The following is a 15764-nucleotide window of genomic DNA, read 5'->3' as shown; positions in this document are numbered from 1 at the left end:
CCACCAAGGTAGTGTGGAATGTCCCGGTAACTCTTAATTGATCTTGTTGAATTAATAATCAAGGCTGAGTAATGTGACTATACCACAAAATTGAAGATCCCAACTTTACAAATCAGCCACAGTAAGTAAGCCCTCAAGGTTTTTTTCATTATCACCGTTAAAATAAATCAGTTCATGTTTTTGTTGACCATATGATGGAGTGACCTGTGAAGGACCATCAATTTCATCATCATAATTGTCATCATGGTCATCATCCTCATCTTCGTCGTGGTTGCCATCGTCATCGTCATCGTCATCGTCAACATTCTCCTCAATAGATATTGAAAACGTACTAACTCCTTGTTCATTTCCTACAAGTCGGTTAGCTACCTTTTGTTCTTCTGCTGTTTTTGCCAAAGATAAAAGGATATTCTTTGCTTTCTGATCAGGCGGAAGCCTACAGGATGCCATTTCCTTGTACCAAACAACAGCACTGCCAAAATCTCTGTTTTTGCCATATGCATCCATGATTGTTGTCAAGATCGTTTGATTTGGTTTGACACCACATGCCTGCATTTCCTCATATTTCTCCATCATCTTTTCAATGTTATTTGTCTTAGCATACCCTTTGATTAAGGTCCCATAAGTGACGACATTGGGTTTAAATGCATCTAGTTTTAGTCTTATGAAGAATTTTTCAGCACCCTCCATGTCAGATGCGTTTACATAAGCTGATAACATAGTTGTATAAGAACAAATATCGGGGTTACACCTGAAAAAGAAAACAAAAAATTTAGAGAGGTCACTATCCAGATCATAGAGAGGAAAGTTTTAGAGACTACCGTTATAAATGTGACTATTTGTAACCTCCTATTCATTATTTTCCATCTAGATATTTATGTCTTTTGTTATTGTGCCAATGGACCATACTCTTGCTGGCTTGCGATAATTGAGATAATAACAGTAAACCACCTTACAATCCTTGGTTCTATCAGACATGAGTAGAAATATAAAGATCCTTCATGGCCTAGGTATTTCATACGAATACATATGAAGATATTCAGTGAGGGGAGAAAAGTGAGAGGAATGGCAACTAATTTAAGTTTTGGCAAGTGCACCTCATGTCAGAATATAGCATAATCATCATGCAGGTACTGAAAAGTATACCTGTCCCTTCTCATGCTTTTAAAAACAGTCCGAGCTTGGTCCACCATTCCTGATACTGCAAATGCGTCAAGCAAAATGTTATAAGCTTTGCGGGTTGGTCTGCAAAAGAGAAAGAATGGCGGGGATTATAGTTTTCATCAATGGTAAGGAATTGACATCAAGAGTTTGGAAAAAAAGTAAATTTTGGTCACTTTTCAGATTGAAAGAAGTAGAAGATGACACATCAACTTCAAAATCTATTTGTTTGCTATCAAGTATGCAAAACACAAGCAGAGGAGCCAAGTGACCATGTCAGCTTCATTGAGTTTAGCAAGCTTGAATTAAACAAGTTGAACTAAAAATATGAACCATTTCCTATCTTATTTAACTTTCAAACTCTCGGGCTCCCTGTATCACAAGAAAAAGTAGCTTTGAGGTCACATACCTTACACCAGCATCAAGCATCTCCTCAAAAACAGCCAAGGCTTCCTCCTCTCTTCTAGCTTTCCCATAAGCATTAATGAGTAAGGCATAACTCACTACATCAGGTCGGAGACCAGCTCTTTGCATCTGCCATTGGGAGTGTACTTTAATTTCTGATAAATTTTATTATTAACAATAAATTTAATCACTTGAGCAGCATGAAAAGATATTAAGGTCTTGAAACTTCTGGTGGGTAATTGGTACCATTTCAGAAAAACAAATCAAATTGATAAGCATGGGGAAGGGGTAAGTCTTCTTGATCATTATATTTGGGAAATCTCTTCTATATATAATGATATAGAATGATGATGAGTAACTTTTACGTGTGCTTGTCAACCATGTAAATCATCGTTAAAGCTGGCTGAAATAACAAAAGGCATACTTTGAATGGTATGTTAAATAAACTGGTTACACCTTAAAGGTAAACACCACCAATGGACAGGAACAATGGATAAGGAGAAGCCCTGTCATCGCCTCAACAATTTTAATTTTAGATAAAAACAGAATATCTAGGTCATGCTTGGCTACTGAACCAAAAAGCTCTTGCTTATGAGGCCTGGGAAATCTTTGACTTGGTCCCTCTCAAAGTAAGAATTGGCTCCAGAGTCTCAGAATGAAACAGGGTCCAACTAGAAAAGATTTCATAGTTGGCATGCATCCAGTGGATAGAAGTCCAGAAGTGATTCTTACTAAAAGCCTTCAACAATAAAACTACTGATACTAGAATTCTAGATCAGCAAGACCGTTGAATTTTGTATCCTGATCGCAATCCAACCAATGATTCTTAAAACAACAGATCAGGCAACTGTTGCTGCAAGCTTATAATTTCATAATTCAAAAGCATACACTAATAGGAACTATTTAGCATGCTCTACCCAGCTATATGAATAATAACTCAGATATTTTCACAACTTTTACCTGGTTATACATCTTTGAAACTTCCTTGTAATTAGTTTCAAATGACATTAAGCTATTATAAGTAACTGTGGATTGCTGAACCCCTCTCTCAGCCATCAATGCGAACATCTTACGAGCTTTTTCATAAGTCCCGGCCTTCTTAAACATATAAATCATCATGTGAAACATCTTTTGGTCTGGCTTTAGAGGTGACTTTTCTTCATTTAAAAGGGTCTCAAAAATTTCTTCAGCTTCCTTGAACTTGCATCCCTGCAGTATTTCAAGTTACTCTGATGAGGTAGGTAGAAAGTGTATGAATGAACTAATTTTTCAGTGTCACCAAAATGATTTTAGTAATAAATAGAAAATTTATGGTTAAGATTCAACATCGGTTTTGGGGACAGTCACAAGGTTGGCTAAAGAAGGAGTCAAAATAAGATATAGTTTGTAAATATTACCTCAACAAATATCTTTAGTATTATTTGATATGTCACAGCAGATGGTTCAGGGCCTGAAGACTGCATCCTTCTAAATATTGCTTCAGCATTGTTATACCGGCCTCCTTTTCCATATGCTTCCATAAGAGCAGTATGGGATATTACACTTGGTGCATAGCCCTTTTCATTCATCAAGCTTAAAACTTTCTCAGCCCTGTTGAAGTTCCCTTGCTTTCCATAAGCTGTTATAAGCATCAGGAAATCCATTTGGCTGAAGTCCCACCAGTTCTGACTCTGAAGCCATTCAAGAATCTAAAAGACAAAGGACATAAGCTTGCAAGTAATCCGAGCATCAAAGCAAATCAAGCACCAACAGTAATGAGCTAAAAAGCAGAACAATCCATTGTTTTTTAATTCTTAATAGAATGATTCTAGAGAACAAATGAATATCCTATCCAAGAAATCAATTCGATTGGTTGCCTATAATATGCCCTAAACGATTAATCAAGAAATTTATCTGATCCAACTTTTAAGCCATTCCTACAAGGAAACTGTTCCACTAACTGCACACAGAAAATACCCTTTTCTCCACATAAACTAAGGATGATGTTTATCAAAATAGATGAATGCACTATTTCGCTACAACTTGTCATCCTCAAAAGTAATTAACTGACTTTGTAAAAAGTATCCAAATTTTTCTGCCACAGAACAATACATACCTCGCTTACAATGTTCCACTTTTTCAGTTGCTTGAATCTAACCAAAGTGCCAAGAACAATATCCTTAGGAATACTCTTGTTTTTTAGCCTTTCACTTTTGAGCACTGAAACTGCAGTACCTGCCTCCTCAATTTCATTCATCAGTCTCCTCCAGTTCTTCTGCTCAGCTTCATCAGCAGCATCTTTAAAGACTTCTACTTTCTTCCTTTTCCGCAAAAACTTTCTGGGTGACAGCATGCCCATACAAACCACCTCCAATCTTCCACTCATCTTAACATTGGCACCTATAGAGTTTGTGCATGCTTTCAATTTACTGGAAGAGAAAAATTCACATTGTTATTTCTCAATACCCACAATGAACACAAAAATAATCATTTTCAAAGTTAAACTACAGCCCAGAACCCCAAATTATGAGTAACCAAACAGAGCACTGAATGCAAGCACAGAATTTGAGTTAAAACAGAGATGCTCATATGTAAAGAGAGTTTTTAAGGGTTTTAGGGGGTTTAACAAAAGGGGATGAAATTGAACAAACCTCCAATTATCCAAAGGAGCCGAAATGAAGGGCTTTAAGAATAGGGTTTGAGGCATTTCTGGGTGCCTCTGAACGTGCTTAAAGCAAGTGTGAAAGAAGTTGTAACATGGAATTTCTGAAGCAGCTGTTGGAGCAGAAGAGACTATATGATGTTTTTGACAAACATCTTATCTGTTAGAGCAGGACCGACTGGTAAAACTCAACTGTAACTGGCCAACTGCACGCTTGGGCCCTTAAGGCTCCCGCTCGTTTTGAGCCCGTTGGGCTTTTCCTTTCCTATCACCCCATCGTAGTAGTGTGTTGAGTTCTTTGCTTTTCTTTTTTTGGGTCAAAAGTGTGTTGAGTTCGACCATTCATAAGAAGCCACGTATTCAATACAGAATATGCATTGAAAATAATGTCCGTTGATTTTAGGTACCAAATTATAATATTTTTTCATTTTAACTACCAAAACATTTATGTCATTTTACTTTAGATACTAAATTTCAGTTTAGGTACCAATTTTTAAAAACATGATTATATCGAACTGTGACTGTCTAACAGTCATAACTTTTTTATTGATTTGTTGTTTTTTCAATTTTTGCAAGGCTTAAACTTTAATGTTTAGTCTTTGAGTTATATGACTTCATCCCCCAAGTCTAAATCAAAAGTATTAAACTCTTAAAAATTTTAAATTTTTATAAATTTGAAACAGTCACAATTTAATCACAACTGTGACTGTTCGACAATCACAACTATATAACAAACTGATTTGTGACCTAATCCAAAATGTTTTACTCTAGGTTAGTACCTAAACTAAAAAAAATTAGTGACTTGCTGCTTTATTGAAAAACTATTGATATTTGGTATTTAATCCTAATTTTTTATTGAAAATATGCATATCATGAATGAATTGAATTGAAAATATAAATTATTAACACGTGACTTTTTATTAGTGATTGATCCTATTAAATTAGCATGATCCACACACAAATTTTTTTAAATAATATAAATATTTTATAAATTATAGCGCACTCTGTGAACTATAACCCGTATTCCATTTTGTCGTCTAAACAATAATTTAGCTTTTACATTCTCTAAATTTTAAAAGGGTTCTAATGTGTTGCCTACCGCTAAATTCATTTATTTTTGTTTGTTATACTAGAACATGTGATAGACATATAACCATCAGAAAAACTCCTAAAAGATAAATTCACAATGAGAAATATGCTAAAAATAATAAAAACTTTGGTAGAATTGATGATAAGGGAAACATTAAAGCTTTTTGAAAGTTTAGAAAATGTGAAAGCTAAATTATTTGTTCGCGAGGCAAAGTGAAATATGGACTTTCATGGGTGTTGCTAAAATTTTCTCTAACTTAAAATATTATTGATCTCCATGAAGTCCCCTAGTTGGCTATCACCTTGAATTTTTGTGTAATATTCGTGCTATAATTTTTTAAAATACAGATTTACAGTAATGTAAAACACATTAAATAAGACAAAAAAGTTTGTGTAATTAATTTTTCCAAAAAAATAAATAAAGTCAAAGTTTGGAGAAATTTTCCATTTTAAACTTTTATTTTTTTAGCGGGGGGATATTCAACTTCACATCTACCTAAAAAAAAAAAAAAGGTAGGAGAAGAAGAACGTTTTTATTTGTTGTAGCTCCAAAAACCATTAAATGAATAGCTTGACATTGAGATCGCATATCGCTCTGAACTCTCATCAACCTCATAAAAGCCCTGAATTTTCTCGCTGCTGTTTTAGCTGATTCGCCAACGGTCACATACCGTCCCGAGAAATTCAATATCCAGCTGCGCAATTTTCTGAAATCGGTGATCTGAATCCGATACGAACCGGCTCTGCTAAACCGTCACCGCCGCATTCAAAGGTAACAACAATGACTAGGCATTTCAAAGTTGTTTGCTTGATGAGAAAATTTCACCGGAAAATAAAGGAAAAATGACGACGTAATGAAATTATGAGCATTTTGTTTGTAACTGGTGGTTCTTGTGTCGCCTCAATGGATGTTGACTGAAAATGTTGCTCTTTGGGCCCCCACATTATGAAAGCTCTATAAATTTTATGATTTCTGATATCTTTTCTTCTCCAATTCTTCCATTTTTTTAGCAAACGAACAGTAGCTATGACTTCAGGTTTTTGTTTTTCAGTTTAGTTTGATGATATTGGATCTAAAGATTTGCAATTTTCCCCTGGCATTGTTGGTTATGTAAAACTGTAGATTCTCTGGAAATCATTAACGTAACGCTTAACCATCTGTATGGCTGCTGAGAAATTTTTCGGAAAGAGAGTAGGTTTTAATAATATACTTGGGTTTAGTTGAAATGAAATGAGTTGTTAATTAGATAGGAATATTCTGAGATTCAATACCTTTCTTTTGCCTTTTTTCAATACAATCCCCCAAGAGAAATTTTTGATTTGATTCACTTCAACTGAAACAATTTCCTCACATTTTCCTGTATTTCTTTTTGTTCATATTTCTTGGAATGCAATTCTAACTTGGTGTAATGGTGTGAGGGTTTTACTGCATTGCAAGATTTTGTTTAATTAATTGGAAATTTACAGTTTCTGACTCTTATGTATAGTTGTATCATTACAGCTTATGGTACAGCAGTGCACTTGTACACAATGTGTGAGGGTTGCTGGATTTTTTGCACAAAGAGTTGTTTTTTGTATTTTAACTAGTTGTACTGTTTGATTTCTAAGAACTGCGGCATTTATATGTTTTTCAGCTAAAGTATTGAATGGATAAAAGAATGGGACAACAGTGAAATTTGTGAAGAAGGTGGGGGAAACAAATAATAGGGAGCTGCACCATGGAATCTGGCGAGCATGAGGAAGGCATGGTGTTTGAATTCAGTGCAAATGGGAATTCCATGAAAGCAACAGATGTTGAGGCAAAGCTTGATGAAGGAAATATTCAGGAGGCAGAATCTTCACTACGAGAAGGGTTATCACTCAATTTTGAGGTTATTTTATTCATATCATCTGTTCATCTTCAAAAAGAAACCATGTATGGTCCATGACCTTTGAACCTAGTGTTACCTCCTCCCCTTTAAGCACAGGGATGGATGGTGCGTCAGAGGTTTAACCCCTGGTGGTTGTGTGCGTAATTGCACCTTGCATCATTGTGAATAATAAGCATAGCAGAAGAGCAGGACTTCATATGCTATAGAGCTTTCTAATTGATTTCATCTGATCTTGTTGTATACACCCCACTTTCTTCATAGAAGTTTTTAGAAAAGTCTATATGCTACATTACTCCTGCCTGTTCATATTTCAAAATATATCAACTTTACTCATTTGGTGCCAAAAGGAAGAAGTCAAGTTTCATTTTCCCCAATCAAGCGGTTCTTAAAATATATCCTCCATTGTGTTCTTATTATAATATATTCTCATCATTTTGCTTTGAGTTTTATGGATTATTGTATACTTAAGGTGTCAGACCTAATTTTCCTAAGCATATCGGAAATTTGGAATCTGATTAAGATCATATAACCAAAATAATGCCAGGATATTCATTAGTAGTTTCATCATGCGAAGTATTAGTCTTTAAACATCTTGGTTTATTTTTGGATTTACCACCTTTTCCATAATTAAATCTATTTCTGTGGGGGTAAAAATACAGATCAGAGTAGTGCTTGATGATTGGTTATCACTTATCCAAAAAGGAATAACGTGATTTATGATGATTTACAGGAAGCAAGAGCCCTTCTTGGAAAGCTAGAGTACCAAAGAGGTAATCTAGAAGGTGCTCTTCGTGTGTTTGATGGCATCGAACTTCAAGCTGCCATAGAGCGATTGCAACCTTCTGTTGCTGAGAAACAACAATCTTCTAAGAAGGGCCGATCTCAATCTCAGCATACAGTCTCACAGCATGCTGCTAGTCTCGTTCTTGATGCCATATACTTAAAAGCCAAGTCTCTTCAAAAGCTTGGGAGATTATCAGGTATGGTACTGTTCCAAATTCCAATAATTGATATGATAGTTTATAGAAGGTTAACTAGCCACATTTCATTGCTTTTGCCGGTATTTTTTACTTTTCAAGTTTGAATTGGAATATAAATGGAACCCTTTTTATGTATTTGCAGAGGCTGCTCATGAATGTAAAAATGTTCTTGATGCTGTGGAAAAGATATTCCAACAGGGCATACCTGATGCGCAAGTTGATAGTAGATTGCAAGAGACAGTCAGCCAAGCTGTAGAGCTCCTTCCCGAGCTTTGGAAGCAAGCTGGCTCCTACCCTGAGACAATATCTGCCTATAGACGTGCCCTACTTAGTCAATGGAACCTTGACAATGACTGCTGTGCAAGAATTCAGAAAGGATTTGCCGTGTTTTTGCTGTACAGTGGACTAGAGGCTGGTCCACCCAGTTTAGGTGCTCAGGTTGAAGGTTCATATGTCCCTAAAAATAATCTGGAGGAGGCAATACTGCTTTTGATGATCCTTTTGAGAAAATTGTCCCTGGGAAAAACCAAATGGGATCCATCACTGATGGAACATCTAACATTTGCACTATCCATATGCAACCAAACTTCTGTTTTAGCAAAGCAACTTGAAGAGATCATGCCTGGAGTATATCACCGTGTTGATCGTTGGAATTCTTTAGCTCTTTGTTATAGTGGAGCAGGACATAACAAAGTTGCTTTGGATCTATTAAGGAAGTCTTTACACAAACATGAAAGACCAGATGAACTCATGGCATTGTTATTAGCTGCCAAAATCTGCAGCGAGGATTCCCATGTTGCCACTGAGGGAGTTGGATATGCACAAAGGGCTATTAGTAATGCTCAGGGAATGGATGAACATTTAAAGGGTGTGAGTCTTCGCTTGCTGGGTCTTTGTTTGGGGAAGAAAGCTAAAGTTTCTTCCTCTGACTTTGAAAGGTCTAGCCTTCAGTGTGAAGCACTGAAATCACTAAGTGAGGCAATTTCCTTGGAGCCAAACAATTCAGATTTGATTTTTGAGTTGGGGGTTCAATATGCAGAGCACCGGAATCTAAATGCTGCTTTGCGCTATGCAAAACAGTTCATTGATGAAACAGGGGGCTCCGTTTTAAAAGGTTGGAGATTGATTGCTCTTGTTTTGTCTGCTCAACAGCGATATTCAGAGGCTCACGTGGTCACTGATGCTGCTTTGGATGAGACTGCAAAATGGGAGCAAGGGCCACTGCTCAGGCTAAAAGCAAAGCTGAAAATCTCCCAATCATTACCCATGGATGCAATTGAGACTTACCGTTACCTTCTTGCTTTGGTTCAAGCCCAAAGGAAATCTTTTGGGCCTCTCAGAATCAGTTCTCAGGTTAAAACTCTGACTTCTACTTATGTTTTTTACTTTGTCTCAAAATAGAATATTCATACGAGTCCTCCTAAGCTCTTATAGGTAATGGTGGGAAAGTGGTAGAACATTGTGATTCCATGATGTCCTGAGAGAAAATTTCTGTTATACTTAGGAAATTGGTTTTATGTAATCAACCTATAACTACAAGTGTTTTCTTTTTTGATTTGGGTTTTTCTTTGTTGGGGGGGCGGGGAAGTTGTTAAAAAAGGTGATATGGGTTTGATTTACCATGCGGGCATAATTTTTTCCTTTAAAGGATGGATGAAAGCTCTAAAATATATAAAGATGAGTTGCTTTGTATAGCAATCGGAAATGAGTGATTGTTGATTTTTAATGACTTTGTCATTCATGGTTTTCCTCTTTCATTCAGAAATTCATTGCTGTTGCAATTTGTTTGTCTTTTTTACGTTACATTTTAAGGATTCTTTCTTGACAAGAATATATATACTAGTAGGAACTCCTGACTAACCTTCTAAGGTTATGTTTGGCCTTTTCTTTTGACAGATTGAGGATGATAAAGTCAATGAATTTGAAGTTTGGCACGGTTTGTCAAACTTATACGCTAGCCTTTCATATTGGAAGGATGCAGAAATATGTTTGGGTAAAGCCAGAGAGCTGAAGCAGTACTCTGCAGAAACGCTGCACGCAGAAGGCAAGAACTAAACTCATCTGCTACATTAATAAATTTCTGAGGCATTTATACTGTATTGCTGCTCCATGTATTATATTGGAAACAATAAATTAACATCTTTCTTTGGAGGTTTTCTTTATTTATTAGATTTTATATTGTAGTTTTTGTTTCTTCTGTATATTCCCCATGCACTTGAGAAACATTCTCTTTAATAAATGCATTAGTTATCGGGAAAAAGAAAACTAGGAGGCCTGACGTGGCATATTTTGATCTGTATGTTTATTGTTGGGTTATTTTGCTGTTATATTAGGTCTTATCTTTCAAGGACGTGGACAACTTCAAGAAGCTTTTGCCTCTTATTTAGATGCTCTTCAGCTAGAACCCCGTTATGTTCCTTGCAAGATTTTGATGAGTGCTCTTCTGTCAAAGATGGGACCAACGGCATTGCCTGTGGCAAGAAGCTTACTCTCAGATGCATTAAGGATTGATCCCAACAATCGCATGGCCTGGTATTACTTGGGAATTATTCACAGAGATGATGGACGAATAGCCGATGCCACAGACTGCTTCCAGGCAGCTTCCATGCTTGAAGAGTCTGATCCTATCGAAAGCTTCAGCTCGATTCTCTGATGTCTTCCTCTCTTAAAGGGTATAAGTTTTATATTTGTAATCTTTGTCTCTAAACATTCTCTTTTGAAGTTATGCAAACATATCTGACAAGCATTTCATTGATATGGCAGGAACCTTTAGAAGAGCCACTTGGGGAATTTGGAATCTGCTCAACTTCTGTCTTGGATATTTATTCTAAGTTATAGGTCTCTTTCATCCATCATAAGGAAGGCACGAGAATCAATAGAAGGAAATTATGTTGAGCATATTATGAGAATATAAGAAAGCGACGGAATCCGAGAATGCAAGCTAACTTTATTACTTTAATTTTTTGATGGATGGTAGAAAAGTCAAATTGCTGGATATTGTATTCTTTTTTTTTTCTTCTTTCCTTTTTGTTTTGGAGGGGCAGGTTTTTAACAATGCATTTGCTTGAAAATGTCAACTTTGCTCAGCTGTGTAAATGTACGTGATTTTAACTGAGCAACTATATCTAAATGATGAAAATTACAGATTCATTTTATTGAGCTGTATCGACTGTATATTCTGATTCTCTCATTTAGGAAATATTGAATTTATGATGCCAATTTAGGAGATTTAAGATATATTTTCGGATTTCGGATTTTATAGTCTACTTTCTGAATTTAATCTAAATTATGGATTTTGAGACAATTAGGTTTAAGATTTTTTTTTTTAAATGTATCACATGATTTATTTGATAATATAAGAGAGATTGAGTCAAGAATCAACATGCATTGGGTTCAAAACTTCAAATAAACCCACTCTTAACCCAAAAACAAAAGCAATCTTAATTAATTAAATACATAAGAAAAATAAACTCATTTCACCCATAATCATAATTGAGTTATGATAATTGATTTAATTTAATAAGAACTCTAATTTAGAGAATCTTTGTAATGTTCATAAGAATAGAAGCGAAGACTGTTTTACAAGTGATACATATGCTCAACACATTATTCTATGACGTATGGCCATAGTCCCTCCTAGTCCCTCCTAGTCCCTTCTACGTTCCCCCTGTTCATATATCTAAACGAGGGTGGCCTGAAAGTTACAGACGGGAGATCAAGAGCGGGACAGACAAAACCTCCTCGCCCATGACTGGCTCAAATAAATCCAGCTCCCCATACCGCTCCAGAACACGCATCCTACAGTCTTCGGCAGCCATCACTCCAGTCGAGAAAGCACCATGCACAGACCCTGGGAAGGCAACGCTTGTTGCCTCCCCTGCAAAAAATAGGTTATCTACTGGGACCCTTAGCCTCTCATACAGATCATGAGGTTTGCCCACGATATCATAGCTATAGGACCCAAGCGTATTAGTGTCTGTGCCCCAATGAGATACAAGATACTGAATCTGCCCACACACAAAAAAAAAAGCATAATTTTTAAGTAGAATTCAATTACGGAGAGAAGGCTGCATGAAACCCGCATCAAATTACACATTAAATGTCTGTTGTAAAGTTTAGAAACAGGGATTACCGGAGCAGAAGCATCTGGAAGGATCTTCTTGAGTTGCATATAAGCAAAATTAGCAGCCTCTTCATCAGACATTTTCTCTATGTCTTTAGCCAGCTGCCCTGCAGGCATATAAACAAGTACAGAGTGACCGGTTGCCTTGTGAAGATTAAGAAAGTAGCTGCAGCAATAAGATGTATCAGCAACCACTCCCAAGAACTCCACATTTGGCCAAAACACCTTTTCAAAGTGCAACACTATTTTATTCTCAATTCCCACTCCAAGGTCAGCAATGGCTGCTTCCTTCCAATCAGGTAGCTTCGGCTCAAACATTATGCTCTTTGCCTTAAGCACACCGAGAGGAACGGCAACAATAGCAGCATCTGCAACAAATGTTCTCCCATCTTCTACTGTTACCTTCACCCCATTATATCGCCTTACTACTTTTGTGACCCTGAGGACAGAAAAAATATATGCTTGTTGATTAAGCTACAAGCAGAATACAAAACATATACATGAGACAATATAAAGAAAAAAATTGATACATACCTGTGGCCCAAGCGGATGTCAAGACCTTTGGCAAGGGTGTTTATAACAGGGAGGTAGCCCCTAACCATAAGACCATGACCACCAGGGAGCAGTTCTTCCTATATAAGAGACAGAAAATTGCTTAATAAATGGCCATTCAAGGTTATTAACTTGTTAATTCAAGACCGAGCACTACTGTACCCGGACATCACAATTCATTGTTCTACCAAATCATACTAGAAGCAAGAGAAATACTTTGTTAGTGGTCCTCAAAGGAAAAAAAAAAAAAAAAAAAGCACCATCATGTGATGTTACAATGTTAGTGCCGTCAATGAGCAGCACATAACACTCAAGTATTACCATCTGTTTTGAAGAGTACAATATAACTACAACATACAAAATGTTTTCATTGTATTAAAGAAAAGCTTATATTTCAAAATCAGTTCCAAATAAGTGGGCAATAAAAAATTCATTCAAGTTCCAAGTCCTTATGAAAATATATAGTCAGCATTTAGATGGGAAAATAAAAAGTAAAGCAATTTCCAGTATACAGGATAAAAATGCAACACAATTGTAATATTAAAAAGAAATGAACCTCTTATTTGGCAATCATTTAAATATTATTGCAAAAAAAAAAAAAAGCATTCTTTATTAACACTTTTAGTTAAGCAAGATGCTGCATGTCTGCATTCATAGCCCATCATTGTCATACCATTTGATTTGGAACTGTCAAGTAACCTTATAATGCATCATAAAACTCAAAAATATCATCTTTAATGAAAAATAAACCGATGGACGAGAATCTTGCCTGATCCCAGCATTTAAGTGAAATTGTATCAGCATCTGCTGCAAACCAGCCTTCCATTCTGCACAAATACCACTGCAGTACCTTATGGGCAATTCCGTCCAACCTGTATAATGTATATGAAAGCAATTTGAATAAACTATTTCTAGACTGTCAGGATGTGAAAAATCTGAAACGAACTAATCAAATATGGCTTTAAATTATGGTACCTTAATTCCGGTTTCCTTTCAAAAACAATTGCGAAAGCACGGGTGATGGACATGTCTTCACTTGATTCCTGTCTTATTTCATCTGTCTGCATTAAGGAAACAAAAACCATCTCAGAGAATGCCATAATGACAAAGATCACTATTTGAGGCTTAAGATAGAAGCAAAACAAAAGTAATCAAAGGAAATCAAAGTGTTTCAAAAACCTTTAGTCTCACAAAGGAAAAAAAAGGTACAAAAAGTGTTTCAAAAACCTAAGCACAAAGGAAAAAAACTAAAAAAAGAAAAAGATGACTTGCCTCTTTTAAAATGTTCTCAAATGCTTCACCAACTTTGGTAACCAAATCTTGAGGAACTTGCTTCCCATCCATATCAAAGAGTGCATAGCTGCAAAGAAAATATGAATTTATCCCAAATTTCAGCTAATACTATATATTATGGAGGCTGAGGAAAAATCAACTTAAGAGAAAGGAGAAGGAAACGTGTTACCATCACACATATGCAAACACATACTCGAATCTATTGACCATATAAATTAAATCGTAGAATGTTGTTGGTAGCACTTTAAATTGTTAAAAGGGTATCTTGGTAATATACTAGATTGTTAGAAAATAACACAATTTTACGAGTATGAACCATACATTAAGTCAGTTGAATCCAAAATCCAAGATTTAACAATCCGTCGATAACCCAGAGTTAAAAGGCATCCAAAATACACATCATGTCAAAACCACCACCTACAACAAGGGATATGATTGAAGATATTATGTACCTTTCCAAATCATGGTCATACAAGACAGAGTTATCTCCACTGGTACGGTATAAGGGTAACCCCAGTCTACCAATCAATGGTGCCAAGGGATTCTCTTTGCATACACCGTGCAACCTGAAGCAATTAACAACAAGATTAAGGCTACAACAAGACACTGGCTTCAAAGTCCAAATGCAAGCAATTCCCATTTCTCAGCTTACCATGATGCTCCCAAGTCAATAGGGAAACCAAATGAGTAATCGGTGTGAACTCGACCACCCAGTCTATCCCTGGACTCCAACAGCACAACCTGACCAACAAGATTCAAATTTTACTAAACACATAATTTCCCACGTCAATGTAAAACCCATTGAGGAGGAATTTTGTTTTGGGTACCTGAAATGAGGCATCGTGAAGAGCACGAGCAGCTGCAACTCCGGCAATACCACCACCAATCACTATTACAGAAGGAGACGGCGCCGTTGTTCCTGATATCTGCTTCCTCTCAACATTTGAAGAGCAAAGGGCTGCATTCGTACAAATTAGCGAATTAAAAAATTCAGCTCATAATTAAAAAAATAATTTTGAAACTACCCAATCAGTAAAATCTTAAAAAAAAATTAAAAAAAGGAATTTTAAACAAATAAAAAGTTAAAAAAAAAAGTGTACGGACCTCTGCGCAATTGTGGATTACTCTTGCCTCCAGACGCCATAGTGATTCGAATTGGAAATTAAATTTAAATTTAAATTGGGATTAAAATTAAGACTGGATAATAAGGGATCGAGGGCTTTCTTCTCGAATTTAAAGAGGGTAGGAGGCAATTGAGGCGAGTAATGAAGGATAAAAATTAAGAGACACGTAATGAAGTGATTGGAATTGCTATTCGAAGTCCTCTTCGTGAAACCCAGCTTTCCCAACCAGCTCATGCGCCTTTCTTTTGCCTGACGATTCCAATTCACTCTCTTTGACTCTCAAACAGCCACGATCGATCGGATTCCGATTCCCGGAGAAGAAGAGCGCGCGCACACACACCAGAATCGCCGGATTACGAAGCGGCTCTGTGGGAAGATCGGGGAACAAAACGAAGGATTTGGGTGCGTTTTGGGAGCAAGCGCGAGAATTTAGGGGGTTTGGGGAGAATTTGGTAGCGAAGTAGATTGGGAATCGGAATCGGAAACGGAATTTGAGAGAGAGAGCAGTAAGAATTCTAGAGAGGG

At 36.5% G+C, this 15764-nt stretch overlaps 3 protein-coding genes across 3 annotated transcripts; 1 reads left to right on the top strand and 2 right to left on the bottom strand.

The window, feature by feature from the left end:
- Nucleotides 1-9: 9 nt before the first annotated feature.
- LOC147287828 (Tetratricopeptide repeat (TPR)-like superfamily protein) lies at nt 10-4354 on the bottom strand. Its single transcript, XM_086239750.1, has 7 exons — nt 4197-4354; nt 3662-3974; nt 2964-3254; nt 2527-2775; nt 1571-1695; nt 1147-1245; nt 10-751 (listed from the first exon to the last, which is right to left on the bottom strand). Exons 1-7 carry the CDS (start codon nt 4250-4252, stop codon nt 106-108), a joined length of 1779 nt encoding a protein of 592 aa, XP_086095876.1. The 5' UTR covers nt 4253-4354; the 3' UTR covers nt 10-105.
- Nucleotides 4355-5925: 1571 nt separating this feature from the next.
- On the top strand, nt 5926-11315 carry NPG1 (tetratricopeptide repeat (TPR)-containing protein). Its single transcript, XM_086239886.1, has 7 exons — nt 5926-6068; nt 6931-7167; nt 7898-8147; nt 8290-9500; nt 10044-10191; nt 10481-10819; nt 10911-11315. The coding sequence occupies exons 2-6, from the start codon at nt 7015-7017 to the stop codon at nt 10798-10800; spliced, it is 2082 nt and encodes a 693-aa protein (XP_086096012.1). The 5' UTR covers nt 5926-6068; nt 6931-7014; the 3' UTR covers nt 10801-10819; nt 10911-11315.
- A 315-nt stretch (nt 11316-11630) lies between these two features.
- On the bottom strand, nt 11631-15764 carry LOC147287826 (polyamine oxidase 2-like). Its single transcript, XM_086239887.1, has 10 exons — nt 15220-15764; nt 14943-15073; nt 14768-14856; nt 14568-14681; nt 14091-14182; nt 13798-13879; nt 13592-13694; nt 12805-12902; nt 12280-12709; nt 11631-12154 (listed from the first exon to the last, which is right to left on the bottom strand). The coding sequence occupies exons 1-10, from the start codon at nt 15257-15259 to the stop codon at nt 11849-11851; spliced, it is 1485 nt and encodes a 494-aa protein (XP_086096013.1). The 5' UTR covers nt 15260-15764; the 3' UTR covers nt 11631-11848.

The sequence above is a fragment of the Dryas octopetala genome, chromosome 4 (genome assembly GCF_963921425.1).
Source record: "Dryas octopetala chromosome 4, drDryOcto1.1, whole genome shotgun sequence".
In the NCBI taxonomy this organism is placed as follows: domain Eukaryota; kingdom Viridiplantae; phylum Streptophyta; class Magnoliopsida; order Rosales; family Rosaceae; genus Dryas; species Dryas octopetala.
Note: the sequence above shows the minus strand (reverse complement) of the source record. Positions and strands in the feature narration are given on the sequence as shown.

Bases quoted from the DNA above. Each gene is read 5' to 3' on its own strand.
- LOC147287828 (XM_086239750.1), bottom strand. From the start codon at position 4,252: ATGCCTCAAACCCTATTCTTAAAGCCCTTCATTTCGGCTCCTTTGGAT. The intron at 2,776-2,963 runs GTAATATTTACA...GAAATACTGCAG, and splicing joins TACTAAAGATATTTGTTGAG to GGATGCAAGTTCAAGGAAGC. The intron at 1,246-1,570 runs GTATGTGACCTC...TCTCTTTTGCAG, and splicing joins ATGCTTGATGCTGGTGTAAG to ACCAACCCGCAAAGCTTATA.
- NPG1 (XM_086239886.1), top strand. From the start codon at position 7,015: ATGGAATCTGGCGAGCATGAGGAAGGCATGGTGTTTGAATTCAGTGCA. The intron at 7,168-7,897 runs GTTATTTTATTC...GATGATTTACAG, and splicing joins GGTTATCACTCAATTTTGAG to GAAGCAAGAGCCCTTCTTGG. The intron at 10,192-10,480 runs GCAAGAACTAAA...CTGTTATATTAG, and splicing joins AGAAACGCTGCACGCAGAAG to GTCTTATCTTTCAAGGACGT.
- LOC147287826 (XM_086239887.1), bottom strand. From the start codon at position 15,259: ATGGCGTCTGGAGGCAAGAGTAATCCACAATTGCGCAGAG. The intron at 15,074-15,219 runs GTCCGTACACTT...GTACGAATGCAG, and splicing joins TAATCCACAATTGCGCAGAG to CCCTTTGCTCTTCAAATGTT. The intron at 14,183-14,567 runs GTACATAATATC...TTTTCTTTGCAG, and splicing joins TATGACCATGATTTGGAAAG to CTATGCACTCTTTGATATGG.